A 20917-nucleotide genomic window follows, 5' to 3' on the forward strand; every position below is an offset into this window, starting at 1 on the left:
AAACAACATAGTCGCTGAGTTATAAAGCAACAAACCGTTTGAATCTTTAAAGAAAAAAAAATGAAGGTAGCCAGGTCTTAGTCGGGTTCACCTGGGTCAACCAAGTTCAGGGTGAACTCGCGAGGTCAATTGAGTTTCACCGTGCTAACTCCCCAACAGGTTTTTACTTAGACCTGGATCGGTCCCAAACCCGGGTCCCGGGTCAACCCACGGGGCTGTTCTAGGATTCAAAATTATGACGACAACTCAATCTTTAAACAGTTATTAAAAATCAAAGAAAATCAGATCTTCAAGTAATAAATCTTCAAACAACTTTAGATATGTTTAATAAGATCTCAAAGACTTCAAAAAATTTTTATTTTACTATTTCTGCTACGTGTATTGACACGACTAAAAGATTGATGTCATTTTATTTTACTATTTCTGCTACGTGTATCATATTCAGGAACCTAACAAATACTTGGTTTTGATTTTATAGTATACTAGTTAGAAAATAAATCTTGAACCTAATCCGAGACAATATCTTATTCTAAAGTTTTCTATTTGAAGGATATAATTATTAATGAAATTGAATCCATTGTAAATAATCATACATGAAAACTAATGTGGATCTTTCATATGAAAGTAGACTATTAGGCCATAAGTATATATTTCAAATAAAGATTAAAGTTGATGATAAAATTAGACTTGTTGTTAAAGGTTCTAGACAACAAGAAAGTATATATTATTTAGATACACGTTCACTCATGTCAAGAATAATTTCCAGATAAATATTAATAGCTATTGGAGTTATTAACAAACTTGTAATACAAATGAATATAAAAAGAACTTTTTAAAACAGTGACCTTGATGGGAAGATGCAGAAGATACACATGAAATAACCTAGAAGATTTGTTGTCAATAAACAAGTAAAGAAAGTTCATAAAGTTATTAAATCATTAAATGATTTGAAACAAATATTTACACAATAACATCCAAAATTTAAAGATGTTATGTTGTCAAATGAGTTCAAAATCAACTAAGTAGATAAATATATTTATATAAGAAACAAAGACAAATGCTATATTCTTGTATGTCTTTATATGAATGATATGCTAATTTTAAATAATAATGATTATATGATTAAACAAACTAAAAAAATATTAATTAACAAGTTTGACATTAAAAATTTGGGTATTGCAGATGTTATGTTAAAAATAAAAATCCTTAGGATACTTGATAAACTTGTTTTGTCATAGTCTTATTATATTGAAAAGAATCTCGATAATTTTTTTAAATATTACAATAACATTTTGAAAATATTAATTAATACAAGTATACATATCTCTAAGAATAAAGATAAAAAAAATAAATCAATTAGAATATTTTTAAATAATTAAAAGCTTAGTATATATTATGAACATATAAAATACGTAAAATTTAAAAATTCAATGACCAAATTCAAGTTTTTTATATTTTATAATATTAAAATATTTTTTATTTTTATTTCATACTTCTTATTTTTTTAACTATAAAATAGAACTTTATTTTATAAAATTGAAATAGAAGAATTGATAGAATTTATTTAGGAGTTCAATAAATTTTATTTTTATATTTTATATTTTTAATGTGTTAATAATAAAAATATTTTAATATATATAAAAAATATTTTTAAAATTTAATTCAATATAGTTAGGGTTTGTTTAATAGTATATTTACAGTTATTTTTTAAAATATTTTTCATTTAAATATATATATTAAAATAAATTTTTTATTTTTAAAAAATTATTTTAAAAATTATCATATTAAAATAATCTAAAAACTTAAAAAAAATTTAATTTATATTTTTTTTAAAATTAATTTTTTAAAAAACGGTCATGGCTAATCATATAATGAAAACACGCTTTACAAGAAAGAAACTAGACTCGTCCGCACATGACCCGAGTCCCCAGATTTTCCAGGTTATAGAGACCACCAGAAAGGAACCCAAACCCATTATAAACTGCGCCCAAACAGCATTGTACTTCTATTTCTTTTTAGCTCCTCCTCTCTCCTGTCTGGTTTCTCTCTCGCTTCATTATTCAGCTTCTAGAAACGCCAGGAAGCATAATCACAACCATCAATCATTAGAGTACCATTTTAATGAGCACAATATTAATTAAATCTTCAAAAAATTAATTCAAAATCACTTCAAAATTTTCTTCGATCCGATTCAAAGCGAGAGAGAAAAGGCTAAAAAGGAGCAGCAGCTATGGCGCTCTCAGCTTCTGATTTAGGCACAATATATTCTTTATTGACGAATTCAATGAGCGGCGATGAGAGCGTCCGCAAGCCAGCCGAGGCGGCGCTCTCGCAGTTCGAGAGTCGGCCTGGTTTCTGCTCCTGTCTAATGGTAAACCCTCTCTCGCTCGCTCTCTTCAGTTTTGATTTTGTATTTTATAGGGTTTAAGTTCAGTTCAAATTGCAATGCATGTGTGAATAATTGAATTTATTTCTAGGAAGTTATAACTGCAGCAGATTTAGCTTCGCAAGTCGATGTTCGGTTATTAGCTTCGGTGTACTTTAAGAATAGTATCAATCGGTACTGGAGGAACCGGAGGGATTCTGCGTAAGACTCTAGTCTCGTTGTTTTTATAATTTGAGCTTCATTTTTTGGATTTTTGTTGAATTTGGCGTAGTTTATGAGGTGATATTTTGGTATGTGAGCAGGGCAATAAGCAGTGAAGAGAAAAATCACTTGAGACAAAAATTACTGTCGCATTTGAGAGAAGAGAACGATAAGGTGATGATCTTAACTTTGTAAGTTGGAGCTCATAAAATGGGGTTCTGATTTGCTTTGCTAATTTGTAATTCAAATGTATATTTTTTTTAATCGATGTAGATAGCTGGACTGTTGGCTGTTCTTATTTCCAAGATTGCTCGCCTTGATTATCCAAGAGAATGGTATGTGTTTGTGGCATTTTATTTCTATATCATATGCTTTCATCGGTGGTTGTTTTTCTAGTTACTGGTTTTAGATTTTTTTTTTAAAGGATATTTTGTTGTAAGTACATTTTAGTGTGGGTTGCTGATACTTGCCTGATGTTTCTTTTGTAGAGGTTGCCTGTTGTTTCTCTTTTGGAATTTTCATTTTGATACTGAATATTAAATTTAGGGTGGAATACTCATTTTTTTATACTATTTTTAGTTTTTTACTTTATGCGTGAGCAGGGGATTTGGGGTTTTAGGGGGAGGGGAGGGGGTTGAACAAGATGCAGTTCCTTGTTAACAATGGGAGAATATAGTCTATTGTAATTCTGTTACAATGTTTGTCATCCTTATCATTACTGTCTTGCTATCAATGAAAAGTTGTGAAATTATATTGATGAATATAAAGGTGAAAATAGGGTAAAAAATGCAGTGGCTTTTCTTACATAAGTTTTTGTGACAAAACATCACAATCTTTGACTAGCAACAACAAATAGATCCAAAGTTGTTATGGATGCTCTGAGCTGAATGATTTTTTTTTTTTTTAACTAATGGTTATGCATTTAGTGATTTAGATATTGTTGAAGATCTTTTAGATTGGCAATCTTGTACTTTCTGTAATTAGTGCTAACTCCTGTATTTATATTTCCTGTTGTTGTAATTACTGATCTTTTCCCTACTAGCAGTTCTTTCTTCTTTTCTGTTCTAAGGTCCCTGAGTTACTTCATTCAGCTAACTTTATTTCTTGATCTCTCATTTCAACATTTTTAGGCCAGAGCTCTTTTCAGTTTTAGCGAACAAGCTTCAATCGGCAGATGTCCTTACCTCTCACAGGATTTTTTTGATTCTGTTCCGAACTCTGAAGGAATTATCCACTAAACGTCTTACTGTTGACCAAAGGAACTATGCAGAGGTATAACTTCTGAGTATTATCCCTTATGGTAGTATTCTTTATCCCATTTCTTTACATGCTATTCAGTTTCAAATGTCATCCAACCTGACAACGAAAAAAGTGCACTTCATCCGAATGTGAATGAAGTATGGATGGTAGGCTTGTTGTAGACGACTATGTTCCTGAGTGGAACAGCATTTATGTAAGCCCTGTGCCAGAAGTATCAGCATTTCAGGCTGCTGGATTCAGAATGTTCATAGATATCAGTACTGGCCTTATAATGAGTTAATGATATCAGTTATGGGTAGGCATTTCCTAGCAATGATCATGATTTTTATGATCTTGTAACTAAAGTGCACAGATAGAAACTTGCTCTCAAGCAAATAGTTATGTCTTAAATCATAGAGTTATGGTCACGTGTTTCACATATCACCATTTTTTGTGGCAGATAACATCCCATCTCTTTGGATATAGCTGGGGCCTTTGGCAGAGTGATGTTCAAGCTATATTAAATAGTTTCTCTACACTTGCACAAAGCTATACATCTAATGCTTTGGAACAGCGTCATGATGAGCTGTATCTAATGAGTGAGAGATGGCTATTATGTTTAAAAATAATTCGCCAATTGATTATTTCAGGGTTTCCAAGTGATTCAAAATGTGTACAGGTAGTTATTGAGTTCTTTCTCTTTATTTCCTTTCTTCAAATTTAAGAGTTTGGCACACTCTGTATTGCAATTTAACATGGGAGATTAACTTTTGATTATTTTTTTTTTTAAAATTTGTCAGGAGGTCCAACCAGTCAAGGAGGTTTCCCCTATACTCTTGAAAGCTATCCAGTCATTTCTCCCATACTGTGAGATAATTCTCTTGTTTTCAAACTTTTATTTGTTTTGCATATCCTAGTGGTGAGCTGTGGTAATCTGTGTTTAATAAACATCCCTAACCCCCCCCCCCCCCCCAAAAAAAAAAAAAAAAAAAAAGTAGTTCTAGAGATCATATAAGCCATGCATTTGGAAAACATGCATTGTGGCTACATGTAAATTTTAAGTGTTGGCTGATAAAAAAAAAAAAAAAACAAAAAAAGTAGTTCTAGAGATCATATAAGCCATGCATTTGGAAAACATGCATTGTGGCTACATGTAAATTTTAAGTGTTGGCTGATAAAAAAAAAAAAAACAAAAAAAGTAGTTCTAGAGATCATATAAGCCATGCATTTGGAAAACATGCATTGTGGCTACATGTAAATTTTAAGTGTTGGCTGATAAGTTATACAAGTAAGAATGTCCTAAACTGACTATGGAGAGTTGTTAAATTTTGATTTCTCACTATATTTCAGAATGAATTCTTGAATATATACAGCATCTACAAATCTATATTAGGACAACTATTAACTACACATAAATAGGTATTATTGCTTGATTTTGATTTATAGGAAAGGATATTTGACTTTCTGTTTTTACTCCCTACAAATTAGCTTCAAATTTGCCTTAATTACTTCAGAATCTTCAACGCTCCCCCTCAAGCTGGATGGAAGAGATCTTTCATTCCCAGCTTGTCCAAGGTGTTTTTGAACTCAGGATTCTGAACACCTTTAGTAAGTATATTAGCAAGTTGTTCCCTGATAGGTACATAAGGAGTGCATATCAATCCACTCTCAAACTTTTCTTTGATAAAATGTGGCTACCTCCACATGTTTAGTTCTATCATGTTGCACTGGAATGTGTGCTGTTGCAGTGGCAGGCTTATTGTCACAATACAACTTCATTGGTTCATCCCACTTGATTCTTAAATCTTCTAGGATAATCTTCATCCATAGTAACTCATAAATTCCAAGGGCCATTGATCTGAATTCTGCTTCTCCATGTCTCAAGATTTCCTCGTAGCAGAGTACAATAACCTGATGTTGATCTTCTATCTGTTAATGCACCAGCATAGTCTGTATCTGTATAGCTTTCAAGGTTCAGATTCCCATGATTTTTATACAAAATTCCTTTTCCAGGAGTAGACATTAAGTATTTGAGGAGTCTATATGCTGCCTGGAGATGTGAATCTTTCAGGTTGTGCATAAATTGACTTACCGCACTCACAACATAAACAATGTCTGGATGAGTGTGAGCTAAGTAGATCAACTTTTCAACTAACCTTTGGTATTAACCCTTGTTAGTTGTGGCTTCTTCCTCATCATTCTCAAGTCTGTGCTTTAGATCATTAGGTGTTTCACATGGTTTGTAGTCTACCATTCCTGTTTCCTTTAGAAGGTCAAGAATATATTTTTGTTGAGAGATAAAAATCCCCTTTTCTGAATGTGTTATTTCTATGCCAAAAAAGTATTTCAACTTCCCCAATTCCTTGATTTCAAATTCTGCTGAAAGTCTCTTTCTCAACTTATCTCTTTCCACAAAGTCATCACTTATTATTATAATGTCATCACATAAACAATCAGAATAGTAACTCTCCCTGAAATGGAGTGTTTGATGAACAAAGTATGATCTCCTTGGCTTTGCTGATATCCCATAAAAACCATGGCTTTGGTGAACCTTTCAAGCTAGGCTCTAGGGGACTGTTTTAAGCCATAAAGTGCTTTTTTTAGTCTGCAGACCTGGTTGGAAAGAAGGGAGTGACTGAATCCTGGTGATGGATCCATATAAACCTCTTCTTCCAAGTCTCCATGTAAGAAGGCATTCTTAACGTCGTATTGCTGCATACACCATCCAAGATTACCATATAAAGAAATCAGAATTCGAATGGTGTTCATCTTAGCAACTGGAGCAAATATCTCTTGATAGTCTATCCTAAATGTTTGTGTAAATTCTTTTGCAACTAGCCTGGCTTTATACATTTGTAGGTTGCCATCAGCTTTATATTTCAAGGCATAAACCTACTTACACCCAACTATTTTCTTCTCTTTTGGTAACCCAACTACTTCCCATCTTTGATTCCTCTCTAATGCATTCATCTCTTCTCTCATGACAATTTTCCAATTCTCATTTCTTAGAGCCTCATGCAAGTTTTTTAGGATAGTTATGGAGTTTATTTTTGAGAGAGGCTTTGTGTGATGGTGTGAACTTTTGAAACGATATAAAATTAGCTATAGGATATAAGGGATTCTTGGTGCATTCTCTTCTTCCTTTTCTAATAGCAATTGGTTGATCAAGGTCAGGAGGAGGTAGAGATGAATGAGAAAGTTCATTACCTTGCTCTCGTTCAGATTCTCGGGCTTGCAAGAGAGTCAAATCAGGCTATATCCTTCTTCTATATACTTGAAGAGGTATGTCAGCAGTAGTTTCTCCCTGCAGGGTAATATTTGGAGACTCACAAAATGGTGAAATGGGAGATGATTGTTGCCTAGATGGGATTTGGAATGAAAAAATGTCAAAGTCATTGTTAGTCTTATCTTTTGTGTTGTTTTCCTTCCCTTGAAGAGAAGATTTGTTGAAGAAAGACTGATTTTCATTAAAACTTACATCCTTTGACACAAGAAATCTACTTAAAGATGGATGATAACATATGTAAACTTTTTGTGTGATGGAATATCCTATGAAAACACACTTAAGAGCTCTAACATCAAGTTTGTCTCGTTGATGTTTATGAATGTGAACATAGGTGACACACCCAAAGATCCTTAGGGGAATTTTAGAATAAAAATTATTCTTTGGAAAGAATTTTGACAAATAGTTTAAAGGACTGTTAAAACCAATAACTCTTGAAGGTATTTGCTTTATCAAATATGTAGAGGTTAAAACTGCTTCCCCCTAATAATTTTTTGGAACTTGATGTTGGAATAGTAAAGTTCGAGTAGTTTCAAAGAGATGTATATTTTTTCTTTCTATTAACCCATTTTGTTAGGGAGTATTGACACAAGATGATTGATGAATAATCCCTTCTTTTTCAAAGTATGGTGATAAAATTTGATTAAAGCAGTCCTTAGCATTATTAGTTTTAAAACCTTTAATGCTAATCCCAAATTGATTCCTAATCATATTTGTAAAGTTTGGAAGGATATGACTCACATCAAATTTTCTTTGAGAAGGTAAACCCAAGTCATTCAGGTGCAATCATCAATAAATGTTACAAAATCTTTTGCTTCTGAAATATTAGGAATGTTATAGGAACCTTATATATCTGAGTGAATTATAGTAAATGGAGACAAATCTTGAATCACTTATAGTAAAAGGCACTCAATAGTGCTTTGCAAATTCATAGATTTCACAATGCAATTGTTCAACACCAAGATTTTTATATAAAGACAGAAACATGTTCCTAAGAATCTTAAATGATAGATGTCCTAAACGACAATGATGATTCCAAACATCAGTTTTATTAGAATTAACTGAAATGAATGATAAAGAAGGGGAGTTACTACTGCTGCCTTGCATTCCATGCATGTACAGCCCGTCCTTGACTCTAGCTTGCCCAATCGTCCTCCCTGTAGCTAGGTCCTGCATATAATATGCAGTGATCAAGAAAGAAAGTTACACTACAATTTATGTCTTTAATTAGTTTTTGGATAGACAACAGATTTGTAGTTAGATTAGAAACATGTAATACTCTTTTAAGAGTAAATACAGGATTAAGAGGGATTGTTCCCTGGTCTGCAATTGTGGTTAGAGATACATTAGCCACCATGATTTTCTCACGGCTAGGACATGGTTGATATGATGTGAAGGCACTTGCAGAATAAGTCATATGGTCTGTTGCTCTTAAGTCAATGACCCAAATGCTGGAATGGTTCTTGTTTGAGGCATTAAAGACATGAGAAATTGGAATTTTACCATTTTAAGCAAGAGAGCATGATCCAGATGGTTTCTCTATTATGTTGAGTAAGGTTCTTAGGCGTTCAATTTTCTCTTTGTTGAATCCTCTCACCTCTAGGGTGCTGGACTTATGTGCTGCCTCTTCTGAATTTGTTAATTATGCATATCCTCTTGAATGGTTCCATTTCCATCCTTCATTACGCCCTATCCTTGGTGGTTTTCGATGGAGTTTCCAGCAGGTATCCTTTGTATGACCTGTTTTCTTGCAATAATTAAAAAACTAATCATCTTTAAAGAATTTTCTCCCTTCAATCTTCACCACTTCTGCACCATTCATGGCATCATTTTGGTTTTTGCTAGCATCACTTGGGTTTCAGCTATTAATTATCATCATAGCAGAACCTTCAGTATTTGGGACCTCAAGCATCATAGTTCTCCCTCCTTCTTTAGCCCTTATTACTGAGAATACCTCATTGGTGAGGGCAGAGATTCCTTTCCAAAGTATTTGGACTCGCATTTGATCAAATTCTATGTTGAGTCCTACAAGAAATTCATAGATCCTTTCTCTTTCTACAAAATTCTTTAAAATCATAGCATCATCGCTATACTACATCTTAAAATCCTGATAATAGTCCAATTCCAACTAGAAACTTTTCATAGTATTATAATATTCAATAACCATCATATTACCTTGTTTGGTCATTGAAAGTTTCGTCTTAATCTCATAGAATAACGCAGCATCCTTCACTTTAGAGTAGGTCTGTCTCACTTCATCCCATGTCTTTTGCTATAACCAGAAACATGTAAGACCCACAAACTTCTGGCATAATAGAGTTCCATAGCTATGATATAATCATGGAGTCTTCTTCATCCCAGAGTGTAAACTTTGGGTTTTTTGGACTGGGAGGATTGTCCATCAAATGAGTAATCTTTCCCTTTCCTTTAAGAAAGGTTTTTACTGTCTGTGACCACTTTAGATATTTTCTTCTATTCAGTCGGTAGGATGATTGTAAACTCTGGAATTTCCCTGCTATTTGAGTTTCTTTTGTAGTGTTTTCAGATCTGGACAGATTTGCTAGAGCATGTGACTAAGATTGTCAAGACAGATGGGAAAAGAAGATGAGAAATCCGAGGTTTAGAGAGAGATAGGCTCAAAAAAAAAAAAAAGGCTCGGTTTAGGCTCTGATACCATATGGAGAGTTGTTAAATTCTGACTTCTCACTTTATTTCAGAATGAATTCTTGAATATATACATACAACATCTACAGATTTATATTAGGATAGCTATTAACTACACATAAATAGATATTATTGCTAGGTTTTGATTTATAGAAAAGGATATCTGACTTTCTGTTTTTACTTCCTATAAATCAGCTTTAAATCTGCCTTAATTACTTCAACACTGACATCAATTTTCATATTTAACAAACACTTTATTAACTATAAAGAGCAGGAGAGAGTTATATAGAAATATTGAATTGAATTCATTATCCTGCATGCCATTCCATATTTATATGCCAAGAATGTCATTTCCATATGCATGTATAATTGAATGGAGAAGAAACTTAATCAGGCTCTTTTATTCTCAGCCTTTCCCTTTTCTTTCTTTCTCTCTTAACAGGTTACTTATTTAGGAGTAAACTAATTTTCTTGTGCTGTGTTGTTCGACAGATTCATCTTTCCAGAAGGGACATCCTAAATTTTGGGACTTCATAAAGAGGGCATGTACCAAATTAATGAAGGTTTTGGTCACAATTCAGTGCAGACATCCTTATTCATTTGGCGACAAGTCTGTTCTTCCTCCTGTCATGGATTTCTGTTTAAACAAGATAACTGATCCGGATCCATATATTTTATCATTTGAGCAATTCCTGATTCAATGCATGGTAATGGTGAAGTGTGTCCTTGAATGTAAGGAGTATAAGCTAAACCTAACTGGGCGGGTGATGGATGAAAGTGTGATTACAGTGGAGCAGATGAAAAAGAACATTTCCAATGCTGTTGGTGGTGTCCTGACTTCTCTTCTTCCAACTGAACGAATAATACATTTGTGTAATGTGGTAATAAGGAGGTAATGATACCTCAACTTGTGCTTAATTATTTTGCCTATAATTTAGAAGAATACTCAATTTCAAATGCATGGGGGTTCAGTTCTTAAAACTGATTGAATGAAGCTCTGCAGCTGTATATTTTTTTTAATCTTACTTATGATTGCTGCTCTAGGGTTTGGGATTCATAAAGGCAACAATTTAGCACTGTTGATAGGTCATCTCTGTATTTTGATGCGAAGCATGTACTCCAGAATCTCACATCTTTGATTACCCAAATCTTTGGCTCATTTTCCCTTCTTTGATTTTCTGAAGAAAGTGTCTATATTCCATCAAATACAGGTTCAACTTCATGCTAACCATGCCTCCAATAAAAGTACTTTGACATTCATCAAATCTAACTGCTACTTTAATATTCATCAATGTGTGTTTCTCTCCATGTGGGATATGAGCCAAATCTTGTTGCTCTAATCACATCTTAAGTCAAACATTGCTTCCCCTCCCCCCTCTTGCAGAATTTCTATTTGCTTCATGGATCTCTATGTGGCTGGGTAATGATAAGAGATATAACATATGGCACCAAATGCTTTATGCGTATCTTTCAGCATTCTGGATCTCCTGTGTGATGATTATCTACTTTTCAAATAATTATGTGAGATTGATGTTTTGTCAGGTATTTTGTTCTAACTGCTAGTGATTTGGAGGAGTTGTATCAAAACCCAGAATCTTTTCATCATGAGCAGGATATGGTTCAGTGGACTGAAAAACTGAGGCCTTGCGCTGAAGCTTTATACATAGTATTGTTTGAAAATCATAGCCAGGTAGGTGAAGTTTCAACTCTAGAATGATCTATATTAAAAATCTGCAAAGCGCTCTGTTAAAAGCTGTGAGCTTATGTTGTTTCTTTGCTATTTGTAGCTGTTGGGTCCTGTTGTGGTGTCCATCCTTCAGGAGGCAATGAATGCTTGCCCAACATCAGTTACTGAAATTACTCCTGGGCTACTTCTTAAAGATGCTGCCTATGGTGCTGCTGCATATGTTTATTATGAGCTCTCTAACTACCTCAGCTTCAAAGATTGGTATAAGAATTCTAATCTATGCTACTAATGTTATTTAATCAATCTGTATGTTGTTTGAGTTAGTTATCATTAATTGCACTCACATTAAAAGGTATTGGTTTTAAACACTAATTGTTTGCTGGTGCCATTAGCTTCGGAATTTTGTTAATGAAAAGGGGTTTTTCATTTGGGGATTACCACTTGCACGCCTTTAGTATCTACTTGCAAATTTAGTAAGCGTGGTTTTAGGGTGTTTGGATAGGGATGGATTTCCAGATTCGATAATGCTTCTGGAAATATGTAGAGGATATTTTTCCAGATGTATTAGTTGTTTAAGGAACATGATGTCTGAGGAAAATGAGTAGGATATTATTTGATCACTGTGTTTTTCAAAATTTTTGGAATTGAAGTCACTGGAATTGTACTAACTGGTTAGATTGTGGTTTCATAACCAAATTTAATCTACTTGGTATATATTTTGATGGGCTATATGATGATCCATCCTTCTCTATTCCACTTGGAAACTATTCATTACAGGTTTAATGGTGCTTTATCCCTTGAACTGTCGAATGATCATCCAAATATGTGTGTTATACATCGAAAAGTTGCACTGATACTAGGACAATGGGTTTCTGAGGTAACGACACTTTTTAGCTTTTTGGTAGAGAAATCTTAAGTAATTGTAACATTTCCTTTTCCTTTTCAAGAAGAAAATGAAATTGTTATACCTCATTGTCAAGAATGAAGTGTGTGTGTTTTGTCCTGTTTCTTCTCAGCATGTTGGTTCCTAGCATGATATCTAAAAGTTGCCATATTGTGGCTCTATGCATGCTCAGGAGTTAATCTAGAATATTGCTCCTGTTCTTTGGAAATAAAGTAGGCTGATGTTCCTATGTGCTGACACATTATACAGTTATTCTGGCTTATGTTCCAAGAGATTTGATACTTCCTGCTGTGGTTGCTCTTTTTTTTTTCTTTGCAGATTAAAGCTGACACAAAGAGACCAGTGTATTGTAGTTTGATCAGATTGCTACAAGACAAAAACCTGTCTGTGAAGGTATGATGCTTGAATTAACCTCCGTTATGTGCCTTCACATCTCTCCTTTTTCCCCGCTTTTGGGGCTTTGAATGTTTTGTTTTTCTGTTTCAACTACTGAAATTGTAATTCATTGCACTAGCTTGCAGCTTGTCGGTCTTTGTGTTTGCATGTTGAGGATGCAAACTTCTCAGAGCAAGAATTTGTAGATCTCCTTCCTATTTGCTTTGATTTGTGCTTTAAGTTGGTTGAGGAGGTTCAGGAGTTTGACTCGAAGGTAAGATGATACTTGTGGTTCACCTTGATAGTCACTGCATGCATGGATACTTTTGCTTGCTTTTCCTATTAACCTCCTGCATCTCTTTGAGGAACATGGATTATTGCCCTTCTCCTCTTTTAGCCATTCCAAATTATATACCCCATCTCCCAATGTGAAAAAAGGAGAAAGGGATGTCAAGCATTTATTATCATTGATTTTGGATGAGTCTTAGGGATGGGTGTCCAATCGTAAACTATATATAAAGCACCCTCCCTTATTCCCAACAATTGTATTTTTTTTAAAATGCCAATCCCATAATTTTCGTTAAATGTCTATTTAGAAGCTATATAAAACCTTAAATGATATAAAAAAGATTTCCTAAATTATCCTTAAACTACATAGCACCTTATTGGCACTATATTTTGACCATCAAAGCTTAAAAATGCTTAAAAAATAAGACAGTAAATATAAAAACATCAAAATTCAAAAATAATAATATTAATCCATTCAGTAATTATATTAGATTTTTTTTGTTTTTTACCATGTCACTTTTGACTCTGATGTAGAACTTTATCACACCTTTAGATAATGTAATAAAATAGGCATTTTATAAACTAAAGAATTCTTAGAACTTCTATCCATTCCCGAATTTTTAACTTATAAAACACAAGCTCTACCAAAATATTTGATTGTAGAAGTTTTTAGGGTATTTGTTATCCTAACCTTTCAAATAAGTTATTCTAGCCAAGAATCTTATCATAGAAAAAAAATGTTAGTGTTTCCAGCCTTTAAAAAAAAAAAGAGGATCATTATCTTCACCATTGTTCTTAAGTACTTAATTTTCAAGAAATTATATGGAGCTAGCTAGAAAATTATTTGTAAGGAAATGAATCATTTGAGTGTTTATATATTTAATTTAAATTATTTAGATGCAATTTTTTATGTTGTTCATAGCTAGTTCAATAGCTTAAATGTTTTTCTAAAAAATATAGCGTGTTTCTTATCTCTGTAAAAGTTAGTTAAATGAATACTTAATTTCAAGAATTTGAAAAATGCATGTTCAGAAATCATTGATTCTGAACGTCAATCTGATTTTGGATATATTCTTTTTCAAGAATATCCTTCTGCTTCTTTGTGATACCATTTTTAAATGATTAAAATTTGTGAACCACACATTTCCAATCTGTGATGTGGGTAGCTAAAGCATGAATTAGATGAATTATTTATGATTTCAACTGCCATGGTATTCTTACCTCATTAATGTGCTCATACTAGTTTTTCTATTCATTCATGCAATTTCAGGTTCAGGTTTTGAATTTGATATCTGTTCTTATTGGACATGTCCATGAGATCATTCCATTTGCAAACAAGTTGGTGCAATTTTTTCAGAAGGTAGTGGACAAGCCATTATATTTTCTGTTATTCTAATGCTTGAACATGTTAGTGTTGTATACCATTAAGAAAAACATTTGATCTCATGTCTTTTTACATTGACAAGAACACAACATTTTTGTTAAATAAAGGGGTTCTGCTGAGTGAACTCTTTCTGAATTTCTGTGGTTAGGTTTAGAAGAAATCGAGTTAAAGTATGTGGAACTAAGAGTTTCGCTCCAGTGATTCTTGAATATAGTCATACCAAGCACATTTTACACATACTATGGTTTGGCCTTTCTGATGTCATTGTTTTTCTTGATGCTTTTTGAAAAGGTTTGGGAGGAGGCTTCCGGTGAGAGTCTTCTGCAGATTCAGCTTCTCATTGCTTTGCGGAATTTTGTGGTTGAACTTGGCTACCACTCACCTACTTGCTACAGTGTGCTATTGCCTATTCTGCATGGTGGAATTGATATAAATAGCCCTGATATACTGAATCTTTTAGAGGATGGCATGCTGGTTAGTTTCCCATGCCTAGTTTTTAATTATTGTGTGAGCTTCCATATGCTGCCTTCAGTAGTTAATTGATAATAGCAAATTTAACTGGCATAACCATGCAGTTATGGGAAGCTACACTTTCCCATGCGCCTGCAATGGAGCCTCGACTGCTAGCATACTTCCCATGTCTCGTGGAAATCATGGAAAGAAGTTTCGACCACTTGCAGGTTGGATTTATTGTAGTATCTATTATATTATTCATGTATTTAATGCTCAATGCAAGTGGTGTGCCTGTTCTTGTTGTCTTAAGTATGGCTCTTTTGTTCTGCATCTAGTTTCGTCAACAGCAAACCTGCAGTTGCTATAATTGGTTGATGAAATTTTGTTGACATTAATATAATTGCAGGTCGCTGTAAATATCATGGAGGATTACATAATTTTGGGTGGGACTGAATTTCTAAGAATGCATGCTTCCAGCGTTGCCAAAGTTCTTGATCTGATTGTTGGAAATGTTAATGATAGAGGCCTATTATCAACTCTTCCTGTCATTGATATATTAGTACAGGTACCTAATTTAAATTTTCCTGAATCTAATTGCAGCCTTTATCTGATATTTGAACTTTGAAACAGCTCTTTATTTTTTTATCTTTTATGCCAGTAAGTTCATCATTTATTTCTATGTTAAATTAAAGAGGGAAAGGGAGGCTGTGTGCTGATTAAAACTGCAGGCTACAGAAACTTTTGTGCTCTTAAATTTATCCATGTCCATCTCTTGATATCTGGCAATTGCCTCGGTAAACACGAATTCTTGCCTGATGCTCTTAGATTATTTGATGTATCTATACTGACTTAATCTTTGGTGCCTCAAAATTATTGCTGTCTGTATTTGTCTTTTTCAATTGAAACACATTTGACCTATCTGGTGGGTCATGGTAATGTCAAACCCTATATGTTAAAATATCTATTTATGCTGGTATTTTCTCTCTTTTTCTCAGCCGAAAAATTCAGTAAATCATGAGGCATCTTCTGGAGTATGCCCATTTAGTTTTTTTCTAATCAAACATGCCAAAACAAGAAAAATTGACATCAATCTGTGCTTCACAGAATACTCGTTTGTATTTTTTTTTCCTAAATCATTGCATCACCAATCACATACTTAAAATGCCCTACAACATATATGCAAATTATCTAGACCTTTCTAGTTTAATTATTTCTGCTTGCCAAGTTACATCAGTGGCACAGCCTATGGTTGTTATTGTGTACTGAATCATGAAGAGATAACAGTTTATTTTTGTACTCCTGGCACTTTAACCTTCCATCTTATTGAAATCTATTATCCTGTTGTGTTTATGTAATTTGAAACAGATCCTTGTTATTTTTCATGGATTGCCAACTAGATCTCATATGCACAATCCATGTAATGAGTAAAATTTTTGGTTACCATGGCATGTTCTGCCATTAAATGACCATGTCCAAGGAATATGTAATTAGTTTGTTTCTGTTTAACCTTTGGAGTAATATGCTTATTAACTTCCTAACTGTGTTATGCAAAATATGCTTTCAATCCACTGAGAATGCTCTGATGGGGGCAAAAAAAAAAAGGAAAAAAAATGTATGATGGAAAACACAGACCATTTGGGAAGTTTTTAATTGTGAAAAAATTGTCATTTTTGTAGAGAATTGCTAGAGTACAAAATTGAAGAAAATGTGCTAATTAGTTAAAACTGAACTGTTCCCTGTAAAATTGGAATCTTTGAGATTTTTGAGAACCTGGAAAACAAAGGACATGGTTGGTTTACATTTTTAATCCCTTTGTCAATTAGTCATTTAAGGGTGATCTTTCTTTCCTATTTTCAAAAAATAATAGCTGGTAATGTATTTTCTTATTTTTCTAAAGAAACGTTTCTGTGATAGAGACAAAAATATAGATGAAAACTACAGAACTGTTTTCAAAGTTAAAGCAGGTTTTGTGATGATTCTGGGAGGTTTTTGGTCGTTTTAGCCACTGGAGCTTGTTTGATAGTTATGAGCACTCAGGTTTGTCACTTGCCTTTCTCATTTTGCAGTGCTTCCCTGCTGAAGTGCCCCCGCTTATTAGCAGCACTTTGCAAGTAAGTGCAGTTCTTGTGTTAGATTCTTGCAACCTATTATCAGTTATATGGTTTCTGTTTGATATGTTTTGGATATCTTTTAACCATTTGTATGTTTTTTTTGCTAGAAACTAATCATGATATGTTTAAGTGGAAGAGATGATTTTGAACCTTCCAAGGCAGCTGTTAAAGCATCTTCAGCTGCAATTCTAGCAAGGATTTTGGTGATGAACACCAATTACCTTGCCCAATTGACAGCAGAACCATCACTTTCATTGCTTCTCCAGCAGGCAGACATTCCAATTGAGGAAAATGTACTTCTTTGTTTGGTTGACATATGGCTTGACAAGGTCAGTAAATCATGCTTTCATTTCAAAAATGCTTTGACTGGTTTTGATGTTTGTCCTCTTCTAATTTGTTAAATTATTTTAGTTTCTATGCACACATCCGTTGTGGTGTATTTTGCAAGTAAATAGTTTCAAGTGATGGTTAGACATTCCCATGCATAGACTGCTATAATTAACTGCAACTCATGCCATCTCTAGAAGTGAGGAAATCAATGTGCTGAATCTACCATTGATATATAGACTCCAGCATAATGCTTTTCTAGTGTTCATGGCCAGCGTGTCTCGTTGCGTTAACTTTGTCTTCGTTTTAATATTATTGTACAGATAGATAATGCATCTTCTGATCAGAAAAAGACATTTGGATTAGCACTTTCAATAATTTTGACACTAAGACTGCCTCAAGTTGTTGATAAACTTGATCAGATCCTCAGGTGCAGTTTCAAATTTGAATTTTGGTATCGTTTGCTACAACTGCTTTCAATGACCTACACCTGCTTCATGAGCTTTAATTCATGCAGTGTATGTACAAGTGTAATTTTGGGTGCAAATGATGATTTAACGGAGGAAGAGTCAAGGTTACCTCCCTTGTACAATCGAATTTGATTTGGTGTTTACTTAGTTTTTCTAGTCTCTTGACTCGTTCTTAACCTTCCTATAATAATTGCAGTGGTGATAACATGAGCTCCAGCAAGTTTCATGGTGAAGGCATAATTCCAAGTAGAGAGTACAGGAAAAGACAGGTTAACATTCTTCTGTTTTGCCTGAGGCACTGAATTTCAATGATGAAATCTGCAGGGACCATGTGTGATAATTTCTCTAACATGTTCTTCTCCAGATTAAATTTTCAGATCCTATAAAACGATGGTCTTTGGAGAACTCAGTAAGAGAGAATCTTCAAACATGTGCTACTCTTCATGGAGAATCTTTTAACTCAGCTATTAGTAGAATGCATCCAGCAGCATTTGCACAGTTGAAACAGGCTTTGAAGATGCCATAGACAGGAATAGTACACTTTCCTTTTTGCTTAGTGGTCACGTATCAGGGCCCCTTCAATTTTTTCTGTCCCATAGTGAGAAGACATAGGGTAAGTTCTTGCTCCCTTTTGATGCAGAGGCCATTTTTCATGTCTGGCATTCATTTAGCGTTTCTATCTGAGTTGCTTGGAAATTCTAGTGGCAGCACTCAATTTTGCTGGCTTGCGTCTAACTGTGCAACTTGTTTGTTACTCCAGGTGATGTGTTGGTGGATTGGATTTGTGGTTTGACATTCTTCGTGTTATTTCTTTGTAAGAATGAACTGGGTGGTTGCTTTACAACATCTACATTTCAACTTTCATTTGTATACGCCCCCTTTGGCAACAGGAAAATCTGTAAATAGCTTGCTGCTCCTTTCTTGTTCCAGATTTTCAAGGCACAAGGGTCGCAGCATTGAGGTCATAGGTTTTTGTCACGGCTCTACAAATGAAAAGAAGATCTTATAGAATTGAAGAAAAGATGTACATTGTGCTGTTGAGTTGGAATTCGTTACCTGTTTTTGATCTCACATGCCAATCCCGTGGACTGCTTATGAACTCGAATGTTTGAAAAATATGTTCAGAAATGAGTGTTTATACGTAAATATCTTGGGAAAAATGCAAATGGACAAGAAAGATGGATGATCATTTATGATTCCTATTGACTTTTATCCTCTTAAACTGTGTTAATTCTCCCTAATCTGCTTCTTTCTCCACTTCTTTTTCTTTAGCAGGCCTGAGGTTTTAATGCCTCCCATGTTGAGTTTTGATACAACCATGGTGCAGCCCCCGAGAGTCTGGGTGAGGCTGAACCTGTCGCCAAAGACCCAAAAGTGCCAGTCAGCTGCAAAACCAAACTGCATCTGGGGCTAAGTAAGAATCTATACCCCCATAACACGCACTTAAATCCATCCATTGATTGCGTAGGTGATCTGTGTCCTCTGATCAAACTTGAAACATTCCGGCAGTCTTTGATACCAGGTCATTAATTGATAAAAGAAAAAAAAATGAGTGATCTTGGTTGTTGCTTTACAAAAGGAAAAATCATCTTGATTTTTTGCGATGATTACTCTCTTATATCAAGACTTTTGAATACATAGAGAAAAAACAAGGATTTTTTGTTTTTTGTTTTTTTATCAAATAACAAAGGTTTGGAGTTGTTATGTAATATTTTGATTACTAAAATTATAATTAATTTTCAAAGTTTGGATAAGAAGATTAATTTTTTATACATTAAATGATATCATTATTAGTACATCTTATATTACTAAGGCAGTATTGTGTGTTTTTGGTTAAAGCAATTTCACTCCATTAGAGTGAATCATGACTTTATAGGATAAGTCTAAGCATGTTTTTTGTATTTTATTTCATTTAATATTGAGGATATTTTATTTATAAGTTTGCAATTCTCAATATTAGAAATAAATAAATATTTTATTTTAAAAAAAATTAGGTAAGCTGTAATGGTTTTAATAAACTTGTTATTAAATTCATAATGCATGCAAAATATAAAAATTATTTTTTTATTTTTTTTGTTTTAAGAAAAAATGCTAAATAATACAATGTATTTTTTTTTCATATTTTTTGTATTAAAATGAAAACAAGATTTTCTTTTTGACACTTGACCATATGCAATTTAAATATAAATGTATTTTTTATTAAATATTTTTTTGTTTTAATATTTTTTAACAAACAAAATTTATTTAATATTGGAAAAGTGCCTTACATATAAGTTTATAATTTTATATATTAAATATTAAAGGGTAAAAAATAATATAAGAGTCCCAAAATTAATTGCAAAACCATCCTTTAAAAATCTGAGATTTAATTGATATTTAAAAAAGATTGTATTTGACAAAAAAAAAAATATGAGGCTGCTGAAATAATGTTAGGACATGTTTGCCAAATATAATTTTATAATTTTAAAGATTGACGCATTTGTTTTAGTAAATTTTTATCTTGTCAAATCTTAAAGCGCTTAAGAGGCTCAGCTCGTCTACATGAACTAAGCTTATTAGCCTGACCCAAAGACAAAGAACATAATCAACACTCATAAAAGAAATAACAAAGAGCAAATGAATATTTAGGTTGAATTTTAACAAGGATACAATGAATATCAATATGAATCTAGAAACCTAATTGGAGATTCAAGCTCGATTACATCAAATAATAGGTAGAGGAAGATAGAACATGAAGGATCAAAATATTATCAGGCATTAAATATGAAAAATAGATTATGAGATGCAGTTAAAAGTTAGTTTATTAAAAGCTTGGTTTATTTGTTCATTCAACAAGAAGAATGATAATATATAAGTATATATTTTGATCTAAGCTCACAAGAAAGGCTAAAAACCCAGTTTATATATATATATATAAGGTTATAAACATTAAAATGAAAACCTAGAAAATCCACATAAAACTAACTAAACTTGAAAATGACAAAATCTGGAATGTGACCTAAATTTTCCAAGTACAACTGTAACATGTCTACTATAATTTTTTCGATAAATCAAAAACTCAAGAAAACTAAGAAACCGTAACAATGATCCAAATCAAATTACAAAAAAAATAGAAATGCATTTCTTCAACCATAAACACCATTAC

General features: G+C 33.2%; 1 protein-coding gene across 2 annotated transcripts; it reads left to right on the plus strand.

Annotated features, from left to right (window-relative positions):
* Positions 1–1941: 1941 nt before the first annotated feature.
* LOC105141367 (ARM repeat superfamily protein) lies at positions 1942–18990 on the plus strand. 2 transcript variants are annotated; one of them, XM_011048558.1, is made up of 25 exons: positions 1942–2371; positions 2478–2587; positions 2689–2761; positions 2861–2922; positions 3718–3859; positions 4287–4505; positions 4627–4693; positions 10266–10665; positions 11316–11463; positions 11561–11721; positions 12238–12337; positions 12683–12757; positions 12879–13013; positions 14298–14387; positions 14703–14885; positions 14987–15091; positions 15271–15429; positions 16931–16975; positions 17083–17304; positions 17626–17732; positions 17820–17876; positions 17969–18041; positions 18137–18385; positions 18533–18586; positions 18703–18990. In XM_011048558.1, the coding sequence occupies exons 1-23, from the start codon at positions 2231–2233 to the stop codon at positions 18296–18298; spliced, it is 3036 nt and encodes a 1011-aa protein (XP_011046860.1). In that variant the 5' UTR covers positions 1942–2230; the 3' UTR covers positions 18299–18385; positions 18533–18586; positions 18703–18990. The 2 variants fall into 2 exon arrangements, with proteins under 2 accessions (XP_011046860.1, XP_011046859.1); XM_011048557.1 differs by having other exon boundaries at positions 18533–18990.
* The last annotated feature ends 1927 nt before the right edge of the window (positions 18991–20917 follow it).

The sequence above is a fragment of the Populus euphratica genome, unplaced genomic scaffold, assembly GCF_000495115.2.
Source record: "Populus euphratica unplaced genomic scaffold, PopEup_1.0 scaffold329.1, whole genome shotgun sequence".
Classification (NCBI taxonomy): domain Eukaryota; kingdom Viridiplantae; phylum Streptophyta; class Magnoliopsida; order Malpighiales; family Salicaceae; genus Populus; species Populus euphratica.

Bases quoted from the DNA above. Each gene is read 5' to 3' on its own strand.
- LOC105141367 (XM_011048557.1), top strand. From the start codon at position 2,231: ATGGCGCTCTCAGCTTCTGATTTAGGCACAATATATTCTTTATTGACG. The intron at 11,722-12,237 runs GTATAAGAATTC...TATTCATTACAG, and splicing joins TACCTCAGCTTCAAAGATTG to GTTTAATGGTGCTTTATCCC. The intron at 13,014-14,297 runs GTAAGATGATAC...ATGCAATTTCAG, and splicing joins TTCAGGAGTTTGACTCGAAG to GTTCAGGTTTTGAATTTGAT.